The sequence below is a fragment of the Boleophthalmus pectinirostris genome, unplaced genomic scaffold, assembly GCF_026225935.1.
Source record: "Boleophthalmus pectinirostris isolate CB_2022bp ecotype Guang Dong unplaced genomic scaffold, ASM2622593v1 HiC_scaffold_10, whole genome shotgun sequence".
Taxonomy (NCBI): Eukaryota; Metazoa; Chordata; class Actinopteri; order Gobiiformes; family Gobiidae; genus Boleophthalmus; species Boleophthalmus pectinirostris.
In genome coordinates, this window is record NW_026570971.1 from 9,450,245 (window position 1) to 9,471,411 (window position 21,167).

At 37.3% G+C, this 21,167-nt stretch overlaps 1 protein-coding gene across 1 annotated transcript in view; it reads left to right on the forward strand.

Moving 5' to 3' along the window:
- Positions 1-17,668, forward strand: part of LOC110153634 (serine/threonine-protein phosphatase PP1-beta catalytic subunit) — a 36,888-nt gene extending 19,220 nt beyond the window's left edge. The window contains 7 exon segments of the mRNA XM_020917538.2: positions 7,086-7,240; positions 7,242-7,317; positions 8,464-8,568; positions 8,663-8,734; positions 10,223-10,374; positions 14,162-14,296; positions 15,793-17,668. Coding sequence (XP_020773197.1) covers positions 7,086-7,240; positions 7,242-7,317; positions 8,464-8,568; positions 8,663-8,734; positions 10,223-10,374; positions 14,162-14,296; positions 15,793-15,897 — 800 coding nt within the window. The 3' untranslated portion in view covers positions 15,898-17,668.
- Positions 17,669-21,167: the final 3,499 nt, after the last annotated feature.

Sequence of the window (21,167 nt, forward strand, 5' to 3'; positions counted from 1 at the left end):
GTTACAGAGCTACAGTTTTGTTACTTGTTTAGAGAAAGAAAACTTGTTTACAACACATTTGACATATTTACTGTTTTGATGATTAAAATGTGTGTGTTTCATATTAACTTTGCACAAAAAGTGGTTTAACAAAAACTTCTAGTATCAATGCCATGATTTAGACATTATTTTTTATTTAACCATATTGAATCGATTTGCAATATATCGCATTGAATCGTATCGAGTCGAGATATGTATCGTATTGTGGCCTAGGTATCGAGGTATGTAACGTATCGACAACTTCTTAATGATACTCAGCCCTAAACAACAGAAGCAGCACACTATGCTCTTCTCATTTTATCTCGTCCATCTTGTCTCCAGGTTGTTCTTCTTAGCTCCTATTTAAACTTCCGAACGCGCAGTATTGAGTATTCAAGGTCATCAGGTCCCGAACTGATGGTAAATGAACTTCTCCTGCCTCAGACTCCAGAGTCTCGTTGTACAACACTTATTTTCCATCAGAATATATATTTTCTGAGGAAAATATATTGTTAAATTGTTTAATTTGATGATACAGTATCGATACTGTGGGCTGCTGTAACAATATATCAAGAGTATTTTTTGTGTAGTTTACAATTTTGTTGCCTGCTTAGACAAATTAAACTCATTTATGCAATACATCTGCCATATTCACTGCTCTGATGATTAAAATTGTATATTTCATATAAACCAGGGCTCTCCAACCTGTAGCTTGGGAGTTACCAGTAGCTCTCCACCCCTTTTCAAGTAGCTCGCCCAGGGATCACTGAATTATATATATTGCGCTTAATAACTCAAATTTGATTGATAAATGAGTATTTTCTTTGTAAATATATAATTTTAATGCCTAATTTTGTGCACTGAAAACTGGATAATGGGTTAGGTCAGGGGTTTCAAACTCATTTTGGTTCGGGGGCTGTATCCAACCTACACTGATCCCAAAGGGGCCGGATCAGAAAACTCATGGCGCATATACCCCAAAAATAGCAAAAAGTTCAAATATTTGTGCAGAGAAACACAAATCTATTACAGAAATGTTTTTTAATTGATGAACTCTTTCTTTTACAAAATATGATAATATAAGCAACCTGAAACTTTAAGAAAAATGCAATTTCAACACAATGTTTTAACATTAACTTGTATGCAAATAGGAAAAGGTCCATTTCTCTAGGAAAATCCTGCACTTGGCGTCCACTTTTCTCATTTTTCACATTTTGTTGATGAGGGTGTCACGGTCAACAGTCAAAACGATCGTCCTTTAATAGCGTTTGGAAAGAGACAATTCTTCATTTGTGCTGCTCTGGTGGGAGGGGCCACGTACAGATACGCTGGAGACGCTGCTAAGCACTGCAGAAAATTACCAATATTTTAATAGAAAATATAATTAAAATGGTTTAGTAGAAAATCAGCCGAGGGCCAGATTAAAGGTCTTGGAGGACCAGATCCAGCCCCTGGGCAGTATGTTTGACACCCCTTGGTTAGGTTTTATTGATATATAACTGTACCTCATTTTTGTCTTACCGTGGCTCTTACATTTACAAAACTTCTGGCGACCACTAAAATTAGTAGCTCTCTGGCATTTTCATTTTACACTGGAGAAAAAAAGTTGGAGACCCCTGATATAAACTTTGCACAGGTAGTCAGACTTTTAGTTTCACAGCCATTATTTTTTTATTAACCTTGTCAACTTGTTTTGAATTATATCATATCGAATATGAAAAGGGCACTGGATCGAGATACATATCATGGCTTTTGTATCAAGGTATGTATCATATTGACAACCTCTTAATGATGCCCAACCCTGGAGACAAAGTAGACGTTGAACTTTCCGGCCAGTCTACATTTCACGTGGATGGGCCGAGTAATTAGAGATATTAACCATAAAACTATATAACGCTGACCTGGCCTTCACCTCAATTGTTGTCGGGTACGAAATCACTTGAACACGTGCCATATCGAGACAAACACTTCCCGAACACTTCTTTGAACTTCAGCGCCCTGCTTAGCCTTTAGCAACACCTTTGAGGCAGACGATTATGAAAAGTATGTTTTATAAATGCAGTTGAGGAGGAGTTGAATGTGAGAAGAGCTGTGCTTTTGCCTCCATATAACCTCTGTCATCATGTGTTTCCACCCTGCACTTCCAATGATCAGTGTTACCACGCTAGCACGCCGCTCCCTCTGTAAACAAACACTCTAACAAGGAGACAACAAGTTATAGCTATTATAAAACAAGTTAGGACTAAACACATTCTCATCTCCTCATCACATTCTCATTCTCAACTTTTCAGAGTTCATGTTAGGGCTAATCGATTATAACAAAAATCACAGTAACTATTAGGAATGGGACAAAATCTCATGCCATAAGATGTGAATTTTTTTTCCCCTATGTTTTTATGTTTGGTTTGGATAAAAAATTGAGTTAAGTATTGGCAAGTTACATTTTTTTAGAAGCTGTAGTCCCAAAAAACACTGCTACGATGACAGTAAAAATATTAAATAATGTGAATCAAAAATGGTGAAGCTAAAATTGGGAACTTATTTATTATAAAGAATGTCAAAATCTTGTCTTGTCTCATTTTCATAGTTCTCGTATTTTGGAAATTGTGTCTCGTCCTATCCCTACTAACTATAATTTGGCCCATAAATGAAGTCAGTTATTTCAACAGTAACAAAAAGCATACACCTCAGTCTATGTAGATTAGAAAATTGTCTTTTTGCTCACGCCAGGTTGATCTGTGTGTCACTCTGAGTTGAGTTTTACACATTATCAATCTGGAAAGGCTCTCACTGAAACTGAAAATATTTCTGAACTCGCAAATATAGTGAGAATCTATGAAAAAAACCTTTATTGTATTTTTTGATAATAAAATTTTTTAGTGAGGGACAAGATCGAGACGAGACTAAATTGCTAGAAGGTTGTGCACACATGAGAAAAATGATCTTGAGAGATTTTTTCCTCCTGAATTCACCTTTACCTTAGATGAAAAATAGTTAAGAGCTGGTGAGTTATGCAGTTTGAGAAGCTTTAGTTCCAATAACCGCTAAAATATTGCATAAAATATATAAAAATAGTGACACCGAAATTGTGTAAAAGATCGCTCTACTCATGTATTACAAATTATTCTCAAAATCTTGTCTTGTTTTGTTCCCGTGGCGTGTCTCATCTTGTGAAAATTGTCCCTCCCCTAATATTTTTGTAATAAAATGAAGGGTAATAATTAAAATCACAAATTTAAATTCAATTTATTGCACCGTCTTAGCTCAAGTTGCTTTTTCTGTGAGCATCTAGCCAACTTGTAGTCACGGTTTTATCCACATTTAAATCACTTCCACTTTGTAGTAGCTGTGGGAATCCTTGTGCCCCATGCTGGTCTTTTTATACAAACATCAGTGGTACAAAAAGTAGTATAAAAATCCTTCAAAATGCCATAACATAACGGGCAATATATCCATTCCAAAATTGTTATCGACCCATATTTTGGCAACATTATTTTCTCGGTGTTGCCCCAGTCTCTGTTGTTTTGAACAGACTCATGAGTCAAAATTTAGGCTAAAATATGACTGCATGTTTACACAGACATGTAACAAATTACTTTATCATTTAAACTAAAAAAAAAATATTGGTTATCGGTCACAGCAACAAGTCAAATATTTAGTATCTGTATCATCTCAGAAAATCGGACCATTCTTATTTTTAACACTTATTTTTTCAGTATTTCTCTGGGTCCATTTTGCACATAACAGCCGTTTTTATCGCTGCTGTGTTTCTTTTTTTTGCCTCACCTATTTCGGGTTGGGGCACTTGGCCTAAATACTGCCTTTTGTGCGCACGGTCAGAGGATATAAAGGGAAGTGGCTCTCAGTCAGTGGATCCGAAGTGATGAGACGTCTGTGAGAGCCTGACCCCCTCGTCCCCTCAGGAGGCTGCTAATTCAAACTCCAGGTGTATTTTGGTGTTGACCTACATCTGGTGTCCTCCTCAAACACAGCTCCTGTCCCACGGAGCATGACTCTGGATTAAAACGCTCGTGGTAGAAGGAGGAGAAGAATATTTAAAATGTTATTAGTGCATTTTAGTTGTGCGGGGTGTGCAAAAATATTGAAATGACGATGTATTATGACACTAAATTTGGTGATACAGTATCGAGATATCAGCAAGAAGATTTTTTGGCCTCTTAGCAACTTTTTTGTGACTGCACTAGAATTTTGTTGCTTATTTGGTGGAAGGAAACTTGTTTATGTAATCGTTTTGATGATTCATATTAAGTTTGCACAAATAATGTTTTAACAAAGAAATATTTTTGGTAAAATGGATTTGATTCTTACAAAATAGCTAAATATTACACAGTATCATATGTGATATATTGATTATGTGTCGCCATATCGTGATAATATTGTATCGTGGGCCGTGTATTGTATCGAATCATGAGGGACCCTGTGATTCCCAGACCTGACTGTAGTAACATTTGAATGCCTGGTGAAATAGGTAGTGGTGGCTGCTACTGTATAATGTGATACAGTTGTAGGGATGTAAGAATAACTGAAATATCGTGGTATCGTATCATCAAAAGTCTCACAATAATATCGTGAGCCATCACAGTGTATCAAATTACAAGTTTCTCTACTTAAATTCATTGTTATGGTGCAAAAAACAAAGAGAATTACATATACCATGATCCTTTGCTCTGTTTCAGTCTGATCTACAAAAAATAACTCTTTAATTAAACATTTTTTACATCTCAATTATTTGCATTATGACACAAAAGTAGCATATATTCAGTTTTACTCAAAATATCGCAATGAATATCGTACCGTGAGATGCTTTTCATGAAAATATTGTATCGAGAGATTCAGATATTGTTACGTCCCTGTACAGTTGTAATCTACCATTTGGAGAAAACGAAACGAGGTTAGTCCAAGTCCCGGGGTTTCAAAATGACCGCCCATTCAAATCAGTGGGCCGAGCTCAATGGCACATGATCTCAGATTCGCCTTTAGCCCGGCGAGGTACTTCCGGTGGTTGTGGGCTGACTGAGCATGTGCAGTAGTGTCTTTTCTCCCGCGGGCTCATGCGAATGCACGTGAACACACGCACGGATCGCAGGCTCGTGTGTCACATGATCGCTTTGACCAATCGGAGCAAGAGGATCTAGAGCGGAGCAGAGCAGAGCAATTATAAAACGTTTTTTAAGACAACTACAGGATTTTGAGCTGAGAAAAAGTTTATATATATATTTTTGAAAGTTGTAGGTGCCCTGTCAGCCGAACACGAGCAGTTTGTGATTAGATTGCGCTCTGAGAAAAATCCTCTCTCAGCCCAGGGGACTTTTTCCGCTGAAGTATCAGTGAGTGGCCACTTCGTCAACTGGAGGCAACTACAAGCAGCAACACCCTCTCCGGTTATTTTAATAGATCCATGGGTTAGTCCAGGAATACATTTGATTGGCTGAACCAAATGTTAATCACTTTTGACGGTCAGACGTATTGTATGTGTAAATAAAACAATTATAGAACAAAATGATGCTTAAAAATGTATTGCAATCTGAACCCAGTAACACTTATTTTATGATATCGTCATATTGTGATTCAGTGCATCTCTGTGCACAAATGGCAAATCCTCATTCATCCAAGTTGCCTGACCTGCCAGTCTCTTCTACATTTTGTTTGAATCCAGAAGAATCTGAAACTGGACAATAGAGCGTGAAAATCCTCTGTCCTGACTTGAGACGATCTAACCACAGCCAAAACAAACTATATCACTTCATTTACCTGAGATAAGTAATAGTTTGGTGCTACGATATTTGATTCTGCAAAAGTCTGATCTAGGAAAGGTCAATGACTGACATTTTGCTGAAATGTTATGTTTTGTAACCGTTTAGATCTCTTTTTTTTTTTTTCATTCCTAAAAAATCACAGCTTAAGTTCCTGTGGGAAATGTTCTGTCGCTTTGCCACTTTAATTCTCAATATTTTCCATCTGTCTGAAGCCTCCCAGTGTGAATGTCAGCCAACATCATGAAGAAATATGGCAATAATCAGAGGCTTTTGATGAGAGAGTGTTTTGTCTTTAATCCCATTTGGAAATCATCACATCTGTAATTGTTGATGAACAAGTAATATTTTAAAGGGCCCATTATACTCTGTTTTCTGATCTGTTATAATGTTGTTTCCTCTTCACAAACAGACCTGGACTTATGTTTTGTTTTATTCACACTGGTTTAACACACAAACCCTGTATATTTATATAGGCTGAGCTCTTCTCTCAAAAAGAAAACACCCTGTTTCACCTTGTGATGTCATGTGCACAGAAAGTGGTTCACTGTGTTTTTAAACTCCATACAACTTCACTAAAATCATTTGGATAATTTTAGTCCTTGAATTCCCAAGCTCTTCTGAACAAAAGACAAACAGTAGCTGTTCTCTTGAAAACTACAGCTTCATGACATCACAAGGTGGAACAGAGCCTTTTGAGCTGTGGAGCTGTTTGGAGAGTGCAGAATTACTCAAACATGTGTGAATGAAACAAAACGCAACTCCAGGTAAATTTTTGATGAGATAACAACATTTTATCATGGCTTAAAGTTCTCAAGAGTCAATTTTGCGTAATATTCAGGGTTCCGACAGTCATGGAAATCCTGGAAACTGAAAAATGTAATTTTCTAGTCATGGAGTTTTAGTATCTCTTTCACGCAACTACAGCGTTCTGTTAAGTTTTCATTAGGCTATTATGATTATTTCCGAACATCTGCGCCTTTTGTTTAAAAGAGACAACAATAAATGCACTGACAGTATTTTACCAAACCGTAAGGTGAGTGGAAAGGGTTAACATTTCATATTTAGCCCTAAAAGTCTGATCAATTCTACACATGTAGGGGCCGTAAAGTCATGGAAAATTCACTTTAGATCGTGAAAAAGTCATGGAAAAGTTTTGAAAGTTTGTAAGTGAAAAAGAGTGGGAACCTTGAATATAGAACCAATGAAGCAGGAAAGTTAGACATGTTTGTATTTGTGTTTTGCTGTTCAAACTTGTTCAAACGCCCTCGCTTTTGTCCCTCGTGTCCACAGGGGACATCCACGGGCAGTACACAGACCTGCTGAGGCTCTTTGAGTACGGCGGCTTCCCTCCAGAGGCTAACTACCTGTTTCTGGGAGACTACGTGGATCGGGGGAAGCAGTCCCTGGAGACCATCTGCCTGCTGCTGGCCTACAAGATCAAGTACCCCCGAGAACTTCTTCCTCCTGAGGGGCAACCACGAGTGCGCCTCCATCAACCGCATCTACGGTTTCTACGACGAGTGTGAGTGACTCCAAAAGACATTTACAGGCCCATATTGCACTAGTTTCTGATCTGATATGTTCTAACGTTGTTTCCTCATCACAAACAGACCTGGTATTGTGTTTTGTTTCATTCACACATGTATATTTAGACTGAATTCTTCACATCCAAAATCCAAATCCACTTTATTTTACAAACAAAGCAGTTTCCAGTGCTGCATAGAGATCATAAAATTAAGACCACAAAAAGGTAAATTGCTAAAATTTTGTCATAAAGTCCTAAAACAATAAAACCAATAAAGTCAAATGAAAGCAAAAACCATAAAGCGGCAAACAACAGAATACAGAAAGTTCTCCACTGTGTTTTTAAACTCCATACACCTTCACTAGAATCATTTGGATCATTCAGACCTGGAATTGCCAATCTCATGTAACATATATAACAGTATTTTTGTCTTAATCTTAATTTATTTCTTTTGCTTAACTCAGAGTGGTTAGTGTAAAATGTAGCTTTTGGTTTTCAGAAACATCGACTTTTCCAAATTAACCTACCGCAACACTTATGTGGTCTGAGGAAGACTCAAATTAGACTTCATTTAACCAGGAATACTCTAGAAATGGAATCATTTTTTGCCAACTAACGTCACGCAGGGCAGTCGGCTCAGATTTTGAGGCAATCGGCACAAATCCAAGAAGTGAAATCTCAAAATACTGATAATTACGAAAATTATTGAGTTTTTTCTTTGGTGTTTACGTTTGTTTACATTAGCGACTAGATCCAATATGTTTGCAAGTTAAAAAAAAACAGAAATCACCAAAACTCACTGTGCTGCTGTGTTCAAGTTCCAACCTTTAAGACATTCCTTGGGTGAGGCTAACTTGAAGCACTGGTCTGTCTGAAGCTCTGTTACTCAAGTTAGACTTTAATCTGAGTTTTGTTTTAACACAATCTGACCAGAAAGAACTGACTGAGCTGATTTGTGCTGTTATGACACTTTCAAATAACATTACAGTCACAAGTTGGCTAGAATCAGCCAGCAGGTTTTAATTTCATCACTCACACCCTTTTGTTTGTTGAATATCAAACCTAAACAGAGATGCGCTTAGGCTCCTGCACACTTTTTTTTCTAGATTCTTTGTTAAAACTTATCGATTGTTCATTTTGCAGGTAAGCGCCGGTTCAACATCAAACTGTGGAAGACCTTCACTGACTGCTTCAACTGCCTGCCCATCGCTGCCATCATCGACGAGAAGATCTTCTGCTGCCACGGGGGTGAGGAGCATTTTCACTCACCGTCTGCTCTAGTCTGTGTCCTCTAACTGTGAGCTTGAAACTAAATGAGTCTATGTGTTTAATGTCTTTGTAGGATTGTCGCCTGATCTGCAGTCCATGGAGCAGATTCGTAGGATCATGAGGCCCACAGATGTACCAGACACAGGTAGGACTGCTGCTTATATGAATAAACTTTAGTCATTTTCACGTACATTATAGAATCACATCATTTTTATAAGATCATTACAATTGAGGAGGTGAAGTATTCAACATAGACTGTGGACTACGCATTCAGTTTCAGTCTAATGAAGCTCACCAATCCTAGTAGTTATAGGAGTGAATTTGGAGCTCCAATAGGAATAGGAATTTACGGACAAAATAGCGAAATAAAAACACCAGGATCATGTAGCGTGAGTTAATACAAACATTTTAAGATCAAAATGACAGGGTTCACAGCAGAATCACTTGGAGAGTCTTTGAAAACTCTTTGAGCTTGTTCTGGTCGTTCAGTTTGTCTTTCAGCTCTCAGACTTCACGCTTGGCACTTGAAGTTCCTGCTTCAGGTTGAGTTTGTCCCTCACAGATGGGTTGTGCAGATAGCGGAGTTTACTGTGATGTGATGTTGGAGCTTATGTGCTGTGTTTTTGAGAGCCCTTTGAGCCTCTTTGAACTCTCTCCTGGACTTTCAGTCTCAGTTCTTGGCATTTACTGACCGAGATCTGCTCATCCACTTGAGCTTTTGACGGTGGAGCTCCTGAACCAGTAGGCTCTCCTCGGGGTGGGGAAGAGGTGGCCTGAGGATGCTATTGTCAGTTAAAATAGTCTGTTAAATGTAATAGCTCGAAGCAAGAACATGTGTGAACCCAGAGTCCTGATTCGTCTCTGAACAGGAGAGCTGATTCCAGGGAGTGAATATATTAACTACTTTGCATAAACTATATCTGGGCCCTGTAACTTCAGCAGAGAAATACTGGCTTGATTATTAGTTCCGTAATAAAAAGCTCTATTGGATTTCGCACATGATCGGTTTATGTCGTCGTAAAATGCCTTTATGGACTCCATTTAATCTAGTGGCTCTCAAACCTTCACCAAGGACCTCCTCAAAAAATGGTTTGCGGCATATGTTTACCAGCTGAAGACAAAAACTTCTGAAGTAAGAAAAGTCTAAACCAGGACTAAATCAATCAAATGGTGCACATCCCTCAAATACGGAAGACATCTCCTTTGGAAGACGCTCGTATCATTCCGAATAAAATACAAAACTTCTGTTTCCTCAGATACATAATAGTTTACTTGTTTCAGTTGTCGATTCTGAAGAAATCCATGCTCTTTCTAATTTTGTCTTTAAGTCACCACATTTGTTTTGATACCCAGTTTTCAAACACGGAAGTCAGTGGATGTGTTTTTTAATGAACAATTTTAGATGAATATTACGATTTAAAATGTACAAATTGTAACTTAATGGTCCATGGATGTCAAAGATAATAATTATACAACAGACAAAAGCACAAATAGGTCTTCTTTAACTGATGTAAAATGATGATAAATACATCGCAATCCCGTTCCCACAGAATCAAAGTCATGATTAGAAAAACCTAAAAACCTCGGTGGGATTATAACCTTCCAGACGTTGTTGCTCTGCTCTTTGCTCCAGGCCTGCTGTGCGACCTGCTGTGGTCCGACCCCGATAAGGACGTGCAGGGCTGGGGGGAGAACGACCGCGGAGTCTCCTTCACCTTCGGGGCAGATGTGGTCAGCAAGTTCCTCAACCGCCACGACCTGGACCTCATCTGCAGAGCGCACCAGGTGACCACAACGGGGGGCTGCAGCAGAACGGGGCAATGGGTTAAAAAAGCTTGGATTCAGAATCGTCTTGTTTTGGTAGTTTTGACTAGTTTAGATTTGCTCAAACCTTGAATAGATGTCTTTTTTTATGATTATTGTTTTGTTTTGTTTTGTTTTTTCAATCCTCTTTTGACCAGTTTATTTATTTGTCAAATTTTAAGCGGGATCCTTCTCTTCCCCACAAGAAAATAATCTAGCTGACAGGTTGCCCCAGTGACCAATTTCAGTGACACTAGGTTCATGTTTGCCTTTTTAGAATTTGAAAATTAAAAAGTCTAAATCCACAAATTTAAAATCTTCATCAGTCTTAATATTTGACACCACAAGCTTGCCAAATTAATCTTAAATTCTTGCAAATTACCACAATCACATCTTTGGGGTTGAATTGTAGTGCCAACAAATGCTTTTTTCCATGGAGATGTTATTGCTTTGTCTGGAATGTTTCACAGTATGGCTTTAAACCTTTCTATCTTCATGGAGACCAAACCAGACCAAGTTACAGCTCAGATCTGTGGAGAGGCGACCATGCTCACAGTCAGAATGTTGTATTTCTAGGGATTTTTGAGCTTTAAAACCACCTTTAAATGAATAAATGTAAGGTCGAGCTGTTTAATGTCATACTGTGGAACATTCCAGGCAGAGCAATGACATCCAGAGAAACAGACCCTCTACCAGAAAGGTTACACAATGCACCTTTAAGATTTGTGCCAGTTTTAGTTTCATGTGGATAGGTCCAATAATTACACAGATATGAACCATAAACCAAGTCAACAAATCTGCCACCTGACGTGTCCTCGATGAAAGGGACGGTTTGGAATTTTGGACATAGGGCCTCATGATCCAGAGTGTTGGAGACATGTGGAGACACTTTTTTAAATATTCCATCCAATCCTTGTATTTGCAGAGGTTGCTGGTGCTAGGCTAGTGCATGTCAATGGCCACAGTTATCCTGCCACTAAAAACAGTCTTACCCACTCCACAAAACACCCGAAGCAAATCTATTATTACATCAGACTGTCAATGTAAATGTCTGTGTTGATAGAATAATGTTTGAAATAAAACTAACCTTGCATCGTATGAATCGTTTCATGTTGAGGGACTATTTTCTCAAATATCAGTCCGCCGGGAAGTACTGCTGCGGCTGCTCAGACATAAATCCTTCAAATGCAAGGTTGGTTTTACTTCTAAAGTGATTCTATCAACACAGACATTTACATCGACAGTCTGGTGTAATAATAGATTTGCTTCGGGTGTTTTGTGGAGTGGGTAAGACTGTTTTTAGTGGCAGGATAACTGTGACCATTGACATGCACTAGTCTAGCACCAACGACCTCTGCAAATACAAGAACTGGATGGAATATATTTTTAAAAAGTGTCTCCACACGTCTCCAACGCTCTGGCTCACTAGGAAATGAGGTCCTGTGTCCAAAATCCCAAACTGTCCCTTTAAATTTTAATCTGAGTTTTATTTTTTAGCATAATCTGACCAGAAAGAACCGCAACAGGTGAGAAGATTTGCGCTGTTAAACGAGTCCATCTCAGATAACACTAGTCACAAGCTTTCCCCGTAGACGTACATGCAGAATACCCCCAGCATGACGTTGTTGCAAAGTATCAATACATTTTTCTGATATTTTACGACGTCACATGAACGCAACTTATCCACGGGTTTCAGAATAATACAGAAGATCTCTTGTGATATTTCCTTTGTGGATCAGTAAAGTTTGTTCGGACTGTTCCCATGGCGATTAACAATGAAAAACTAAACACTGTATCATTTGAACATGAAAAAATCCTACAAAACATTGCATGTAACAGTACGCTGAAACCTATGAATGAAGCGTACCTCAGCTTGAACACTGATTGTCACCTGTAGATATTAGTGGAGAGTTTTGTCGGTGCTGAGAACACAAGGACACGGGAGCAGGCTGCAGGCTCCTCTCGATTAGTCACTCTCTTCACTTTGTGTTGACTGCTCTGCCCACACGCGCCGCAAGAATCCAGCTCTCCACTTCACTCCAGGGCCCGTCACTTTCCTTACCTCGTACGGCACCGAGAGCTTCACCGAGACAGAAAACATGACAGGAATGCACTGAGAATGAGGATGTGTTTAAACCAGCGTTCTGTAAATGTTTGGAGTTGAAGTACCAAAAAGCTTTCTGGTAAATGGTTTAATTGTAACACATTTGGTTTAAACCTAAAATGCCTCTTTACCTAAACCCCAGTTCCTGCAGCCAATCATGAGTCAGTGCTAGTGCAGCCTCTGCCGCTCAGTGAGGGAATTCTGGAGGTTCTGAGCTTTCACATGAGGCCTGAACATAAACTGAGAATGAGACAAACTTGAATGTGGAGCTGTAGTGAACTAGGCACGAATGGAAACGTGGAACTTAAACATTGTTTACACTAAGGCTGTGCAATGAATCGAATTTTGATCACGATTTCGATTTGTGTGTCAAACAATCTCCAAACTCATATAATAAGGGATATTTTTATATAAATAAGTATATTTAGTTTATTTTTTTAAATATAGAGATTGTAGAACAGCTGGATATATAGTTTATTTAGGATACATTTATGTTTTTCTATGCCTTATTTCATGTTCAAAGTATATTTTATTCATTTTATGTTTTATACATTGCAAAACTGCTCTAACATTCATTTGTAGCCTATATTTATTTTAAATTTGGAAGGTTTGCATAAATTATAAATAACAAAGTGTTTTTTTTTTGAGAGAGAGAAATGCTGAATAAATGCATCTTGTAACAAAAAAAAAAATCGTTTGAATAATCGTGATTTCAGTAATGACCAAAATAATTTTTTAGGACTATAATGCGCACCAGATTATAAGGTGCAATATCAATAATGTTGAATTCTCTCATCTATTTTCATACATAAGTCAGCTTTGTGCACATTTTTTTACGTTTTACAGAAACAAAACTTAAAACCACATGACTCATTTGCATAAACTATAAACGCTGAAAAAAAAACTGCTCGTTCTTTGTGCACTGATGCGGTTCAGGTTCTGTCGGACTAAGTCTGAGAGGCTCCTGACTACAGTAGCGACAATCCATCAAGTGGTGCAGCTTCTTAGCTCATCAAAGTCGTACTTAAACATTTTGACAGATTTTTGAGCACCGTGTAACACATAAAATCGGTTCCAGGTCAGTAAACACAACCAGAATTAACACATAAGGTGCTCCGGATTATAAGGCGCACTGTAGATTTTTGAGAAAATGAATGGATTTTAAGTGCGCCTTATATTCCAAAAAATACGGTACCTTGTTCTTATTCTTCTCTCAAACAAAAAATCTATTCCATGTTGTGATGCGATAATATAATAAATGCTCCACTGTGTTTTTAAACTCTAAACACTTTCACTAGAATCATTTGGATAATTTCAGTCAATCTTTATTGAGGAACGGAGCATTTTGAGCTTTGCAAACACGTGCAAATGAAGCAAAACACAACTCCAGGTCTGTTTTTGATGGTGAAACAACATTATAACATGGCTTAAACCTCACAAGAGTCCATTTTGTGTAATATAGCGCCTTTTAACATCATGGTTCAGGCGACTCAATCCATTTCTGCATCTCCATCTCCTCTGCTCGTGTAGATTTAGCCAGAGGAGGTGTGGACTTCTAACCTCTCCAGCGCTGTTATTAGACTGTGCGCGCTGTTCGTGATGAGTTTTTGAGCGGGTATTGATTTGTCTGGGCAGAGCTATTATAACGGCGTGCTTTCTCAACAGGTCGTGGAGGACGGGTACGAGTTCTTTGCCAAACGTCAGCTGGTCACCCTGTTCTCGGCGCCCAACTACTGCGGGGAGTTTGATAACGCCGGCGGCATGATGAGCGTGGACGAATCGCTCATGTGCTCCTTCCAGGTAAAATGGATCGGGCGCTAGGTTCACTGTGGGTGTTGTTTTTAGGCTCGGTGTTTTAAAGGCGTTTAAGGCGGGGTCAGTCTGTGTGGAGTTTGCACGTTCTCCCTGTGTCTGGGTTTGGGCTGTAAGATTAATCACAATCAAATCAATCCAATAAAACATGCAACAATTGAGCGACAGTAGCTCAGTTGGTAGAGTGGTTGTCCATTGACCCACAGGTCCATTTTCCACAGATAAATGCTGACGCTTCAATCTCAAGAGGATCCGGTTTATAAAAATGCAGAAACCGCAAATCTAATTGTGATTACAAAACTTGTCTCAAAAATCACCTTTAGATATTTTTCCCAAACCGTGAAAAATATGTAATTACCAATCCCCAAATCGTGAAAAAGATGTAATTATCAATCCCCAAACTGTGAAAAATATAATTACCAATCCCCAAACCTGTGAAAAATATGTAATTACCAATCCCCAAACTGTGAAAAATATGTAATTACCAATCCCCAAACTGTGAAAAATATGTAATTACCAATCCCCAAACTGTGAAAAATATGTAATTACCAATCCCCAAACTGTGAAAAATATGTAATTACCAATCCCCAAACTGTGAAAAATATGTAATTACCAATCCCAAACTGTGAAAAATATGTAATTACCAATCCCCAAATTGTGAAAAATATGTAATTACCAATCCCCAAATTGTGAAAAATATGTAATTACCAATCCCCAAACTGTGAAAAATATGTAATTACCAATCCCCAAATCGTGAAAAATATGTAATTACCAATCCCCAAACTGTGAAAAATATGTAATTACCAATCCCCAAACCGTGAAAAATATGTAATTACCAATCCCCAAACTGTGAAAAATATGTAATTACCAATCCCCAAATCGTGAAAAATATGTAATTACCAATCCCCAAATTGTGAAAAATATGTAATTACCAATCCCCAAACTGTGAAAAATATGTAATTACCAATCCCCAAACTGTGAAAAATATGTAATTACCAATCCCCAAACTGTGAAAAATATAATTACCAATCCCCAAACTGAAAAATATAATTACCAATCCCCAAACTGAAAAATATAATTACCAATCCCCAAACTGTGAAAAATATGTAATTACCAATCCCCAAATTGTGAAAAATATGTAATTACCAATCCCCAAACCGTGAAAAAATTTAATTACCAATCCCCAAACTGTGAAAAATATGTACTGTATTTTTGGAACTATTAAGGCGCATTAAATTAAACCGAATCATGTATTGTGTATCGTATCGAATCGTGAGGGACCCTGTTCTTCCCAGCCCTAGTCTGTACAGAGTTTTTACAGTTAGAAGGCGTTTTTATGCCAAGTAAAATTATTGTGGAGAAATTTGAGTACTTACATTTTTTTTTTCGATTAATCTTACAGCCCTTCCCTGTTTTTACTTTATATTTACTTTATATTTTACTTTATATTTACTTCACCTCTGAACCTCCGTGTCTGTGTCCAGATCCTAAAGCCGTCGGAGAAGAAGGCCAAGTACCAGTACGGAGGCGTGAACTCGGGCCGACCGGTGACCCCCCCGCGCACCGCCCAGGCCCCCAAGAAGAGGTGAACCCCCGGTCCCTCCTCTCCGCGTGAACCCCCGGCCCCCCCTCTCCCCCCTGCCGCGCCTGCCCAGGTACAGGGGGCCTATCTAACCCCGCCCCCTTCTCCCCCCCCCCTCCCCAACTCCACTGACAGCTCTTTTCTTAATGTGTCCGTGTACATACATTTTGCCGTGCGATTCATTTGACTTGCCTGTCGTTAACGTCGGTATTTTTGATATTATTAACCAACCTTACAGTGGTGGACTTTTGGATTTTCGAAGTTCCGTGTTGTAAATTAAGGACTTCTTTTGAGAGGAAGTCGAGAATGTGTCTTTTTTTTTTTTTTTTTCATTTTCTTTTTCTTTTCTCGAGTGAAAGATCCAATAGATATGACATTGTTTTGCCTTGATCGCTCTCAGCTATAGAGACTGAGATTCTCGTACGATGTTGAATCCGTATAGAAAACCACACGTATTTCGGAGGTTTTAACCCTTGCATGTGCACGTGGTGTTGTGCACTAACCATGTTTTGTTTAATTTTTTTGTTTGGTTTCTTTTTTTTGGGTAATGTTGGACAGAAGGAATCGAAAGCATTAACTGGTAAAGAATGTGGACAGACCGGCGTGAATGAAAATGCGGATTGAAATGTTATCAGGAAAAGAGAATTATACGTACAATTTTAATATTTTATACAAATTATTGCGGGGATTTTTTTTTTTTTTTGTGAGATGGTGTTTACAAAATACAAAATTGTCTTCTCAAATTATCTTTTATTGTTGAAATTTGGAGGAAAAAAATACAAAAAAGTGGGGTCGAGTAAGTGATCTAAAATTTCTAGGCGGCAACAGCGTGAAGGTTCCCGGTTCAATTCCCAGACTTTTTTGGGTTTTAACGGTGTTGGCTTTGCATGTTTTTGGAAAGTCCATGTACTCGGGTTCCTTACCTATTTAAGGCGCTGTACCTGATTTTTTTTCTTGTCTTAAAACGTGAAAAACAAAACTAGTTCACTTAAAAAAAAAAAACGGTTTGCATTGGTCCAAAGTCATTCCTCATTTGTCTTACACTTGAGTTTTTCACAGATTTTTCTCAGACTTTGGCCAGAAAATCCGGTACAGGTCCTTTTGAAATTATTTTAAAATAAATAATTTAGCTACAAATACCACCCCACTTAAAGAGAAAGTAAACTAAAATGACCAAAGTTGCGAGACTGAACTCATGCTCCAAATATTTTTCCACAATTTTTGCACAATTCTTGTAAAATTTGGAAGTGAAATAGAAAATAAAAATAAATGTATGGACAAATCATCAGCTAGAGCTTGAATGTAATTTGAAAAGATTCACATATGAAGAAAATATACAGAATTTAAAAATTTGTTCATCTTTTTTTTTTTAAGTTGTCTTGACTGAGAAGAAAGAATCAGACTGATAGTGCCCCCTGGTGTTGAAATTGAGAATAACAGGTTTTTTCCAAATGTATAATGAAAGTTTACAGATTAGTTTCAGTTTAAGAATAAATGGTTCAACGCATTTAAAGGTACATTGTCCAAAACCGCAGATTGTTTTTTTAACAGTTGCCTCTTTTTAATAAATATGTTTTGGCTTTATTTCGTTGGACCGCTCTCAGAGTTAGATATTCGGTTGTATTTTTCGGTTTTCTTTTCTCAATGTTTACCTCTTATTTACATAATTTATTTCCTGAACTTAAGAGTAAATGTATTACAATGAGGTGTTACCAAAAGCTGTTTTGCAATTTGTACAAGTTTGTTTGAAAGTCTATACAGTTAAATAAAATGGATGGAAATAAGAACTGTGGTGTGTGTACTTTATTTATTTACTGTGACATAGAATATTATAAATTTACCTTTATTATGATAACTTTTGAAGGATTTTTCTGGTTATGTGGAGACTTAAATCTATTATTATTACCCTATACTATCAATTTTTGAACTTGGTGATTTCAAATTAAGCTTTGAGAATTTTTAATTTTACTTTGAGATTTATAAGATTGAGAGATTTATGCATTTATTTGGGGCAAGAAATGTACATTCTTTTACAATGGAACATATAACAATAATGAAATCATAGCAGAAATAACAACAAAAAATTAAAAATTGATTCAAAAAGGAGTGAGAAGAAGAAAATGTTTAAGATTTTTTTCATTTAAGTTGATACTGTAAAAATTGTAGGTTTTATATTTTCTGTAGTGTAATTTTATTTATTATTTATAGATTAAATTAAAGTATTTTATTTATTTTAATTTAATTTTGGGCACTTTGACTTTTCAAAATAATATTACATTTTCATATAACTGATATACATAGTTTTATATTTTTTTAATTTATGTTTTTTCAGTTAAATACATAAAACTGGTATTACTGTACTTTCATTTTTGTCACTTTAAAGGAACTCTGTGGTTTGGTTTCCAGTGTTTTTGTAACTAAAAATTAATCGGCATTAAAATTGTTTTTCAGTAAAAGTTATAATGTTACTTGATTTGAACATACCTTTTATCTGGGGACATGGATAGGTCAAGTTTATGAAATTTAACATCTAAATTTTACACACAGTTCCTTTAAACTCATCAAATCTGTTCTCAGACTTAGTTAAGACTTAGACAAACTTTATTGATCCACAAGGGAAATTACTTGGACACAGTAGCTCACTCATCACAATATAATATAATAACAAAGAGTAAAAAAGTATAAAGGTTAATAATAAATTCTTAATAATTCTAATAATTCATTACAAAACTCTCCTTCTTTATGCAGAAGATTTATTGTGTTTTGTCCTGATTTTGGTCGGGTTTTTGGCGTCGCTTGACCCTGGAGAAGAGAGCCTTGAGGGGTTCGGAGTAAACCCACACCAGCACGGTCAGCACGAAGCAGGGGACCCCCATGTGCAGGTGCGACAGGGCCCACGCGATCGCCAGCCACAGCGCCACCCGCAGGAACACAGCGGTGTAGTAGATCACCTTCTCCTTTAGGCCTTCTGGACGTAAATCACTCTGGAGCACAAAGAGTCACGTTGCTCAGTAGGGTCCACATATTTGTTGCTAATTAAGTCGGTTAGTTAGTAATTATGAAGATATTAGTTAATATTTATGTAATATTTAGTTATTAATGCTTATTGCAGCCTGTGTAAGTGTCTATTGCAAACTCTGCTGATTTACAGTTTAATGAGACAAAAATAGAAGGACTGTAGCTTTAAGTCATTTAAGTTAGTCCATTAATCTGCAAACAGGGTTCCCACGGTCATGGAAATTGAAAATGTCATTCTCCAGGCCTGGAAATATCATGGAATTTTGTAAATTCAGTGAAAGTTTTGGAAAAGTCAAGGAATTTTAGTATCTCTTTCACACAGATACAGCATTCTGTTACGTTCTCATTAGGCCATTATGTTTATTTCCGAACGTCTGCGCCTTTTGTTTAAAAGAGACGACAATAAATGCACTGACAGTAAGATCAATTCTACACATATAGGTGCCGTAAAGTCATGGAAAATTCACTTTAGATCATGAAAAAGTCATGGAAAAGTCTTAAAATTTTGTCAGTGAAAAAGACTCAGAACCTAGCCAGACTGGCACCACCTAGTGCCTCCACTCAATTCCATTTCTCTCCAGCGACTAAGTCAGGAATCGGAATACACTAGACGGTTTGCAAGATCTCTGGAAGTGCCAGTTCAGGCACCAGCCAATCAGCAAAGAGCCATATATTTTGTGTTGACAATGATTCCCGAGATCGCGGATTTAAAGCCTGAACAAAGAGAATGTTTGATGAATTTTATCAAGGGGAAAGACGTTATTGTCCTTCTTCCTACAGGATTTGGGAAAAGCTTAATATACCAGTTAGCCCCGTTAGCGGTGCATTACATACGTCACAACCAAATAGCAGTGATTGGTTAAATAAAAAAGTGCCCACCTACCATCGAGCGAACTAATTCTAATGCTGAATCAGGCTAATGGGAACCCTGTGCAAACCATTTTACTGAATATATATTAAGGATTTATATGGAACAACAGCAAAACTTTTCTTTTTTACATATTTTACAAAACAAACACAAAATATCTGACTGTCTGTCACTATGCAACAATGAAACAAACAAACAACATAAAAGGTGCCGTACTTCACGAGACTCGTTCCTCCTCCTCTCCCTCGTCCTCTCCCTCCTCCGGTCATTCCTCGGTCTCTGCATCATTTGCTCCATCATCTAAAAAATGTAAAAAGTTCCTTGGAAAAATGAATATCTGAGCAGTTTTTTATAAGGAGCGCCAAAACTGTGTCTCTGTGTGTGTGGTGGGATTCAGTCAAAGCAGCTGCAGAATGTTTAGGTTTGAAATAGCAAATGTGTTATCTTTTATTCCTCAACTGTCAATGCAACTAAGCAATTTAAATAAAAATAAATAATGAAAAAAAAAATCTTCAAATAGAGGGAATTATTAGTCTGAAACCACAGATTGTGAAACACATGAATTTTAAAATATGGGTCCCCAGAAAAAAATTTGGGAAATAGTGATCTAGAAAATTCCAAATAGGAAGTGAGCATGGTCATAATTCTGGCTCCACCAACTCCGGCTCCAGTTGACTTTACAATGAAAAATTGGTCTTAAAATGTTCATATTAACCCATTCCACATGGTCCTGGTGTTTTTATTTTTCTATTTTGTCCATAAATATTCTTATTCCTAATATGAAACTTGGCTCCAAATTCACGCCTCGTGAGCTTCATTTGACTAGAGTCCAATGTTGTGGGTGACGTCACACTCACTTAGTCCAGTGTATGGGTAAGGCAAATATTTTACTCAAACAAATTGGAAAAAAAATGTCCCCCTTTCACACCAATCCCAGACTCCCATTGCAGAGTCGCCTCCGTTCACACATAACCTTTTATTCAATATGTTCAAATACAGGGACATTAAAGGGACACAAAATCACACAGATAACACATACGGTAGAGGGGTGATGTACAATTAATTACACAAGAGAGCAAAACAAAAAAAAAAACACAAAAAAACAAACAAACAAGACCACAAAACCAAGTATACTTAACCAAATAAAAGAACTGTAACTTAAAATCTAGAGGAGAGTGATACTGTTATAAGTATTTCCTATAGATATTGTATGTTTTAATAGTTAATAGTTGTTTTTTGTTTGTTTGTTTTGTTTTTGGCCTGTTTTATTGTTTAAAATATTGTTCAAGCTTAAAATATGGTTCCTACATACACATACATACACCCGCCATTCGCCCTTTAGCACCTCCATTTATACCTTTAAACTGAAAAATTACAAACTGTTTGCCCCT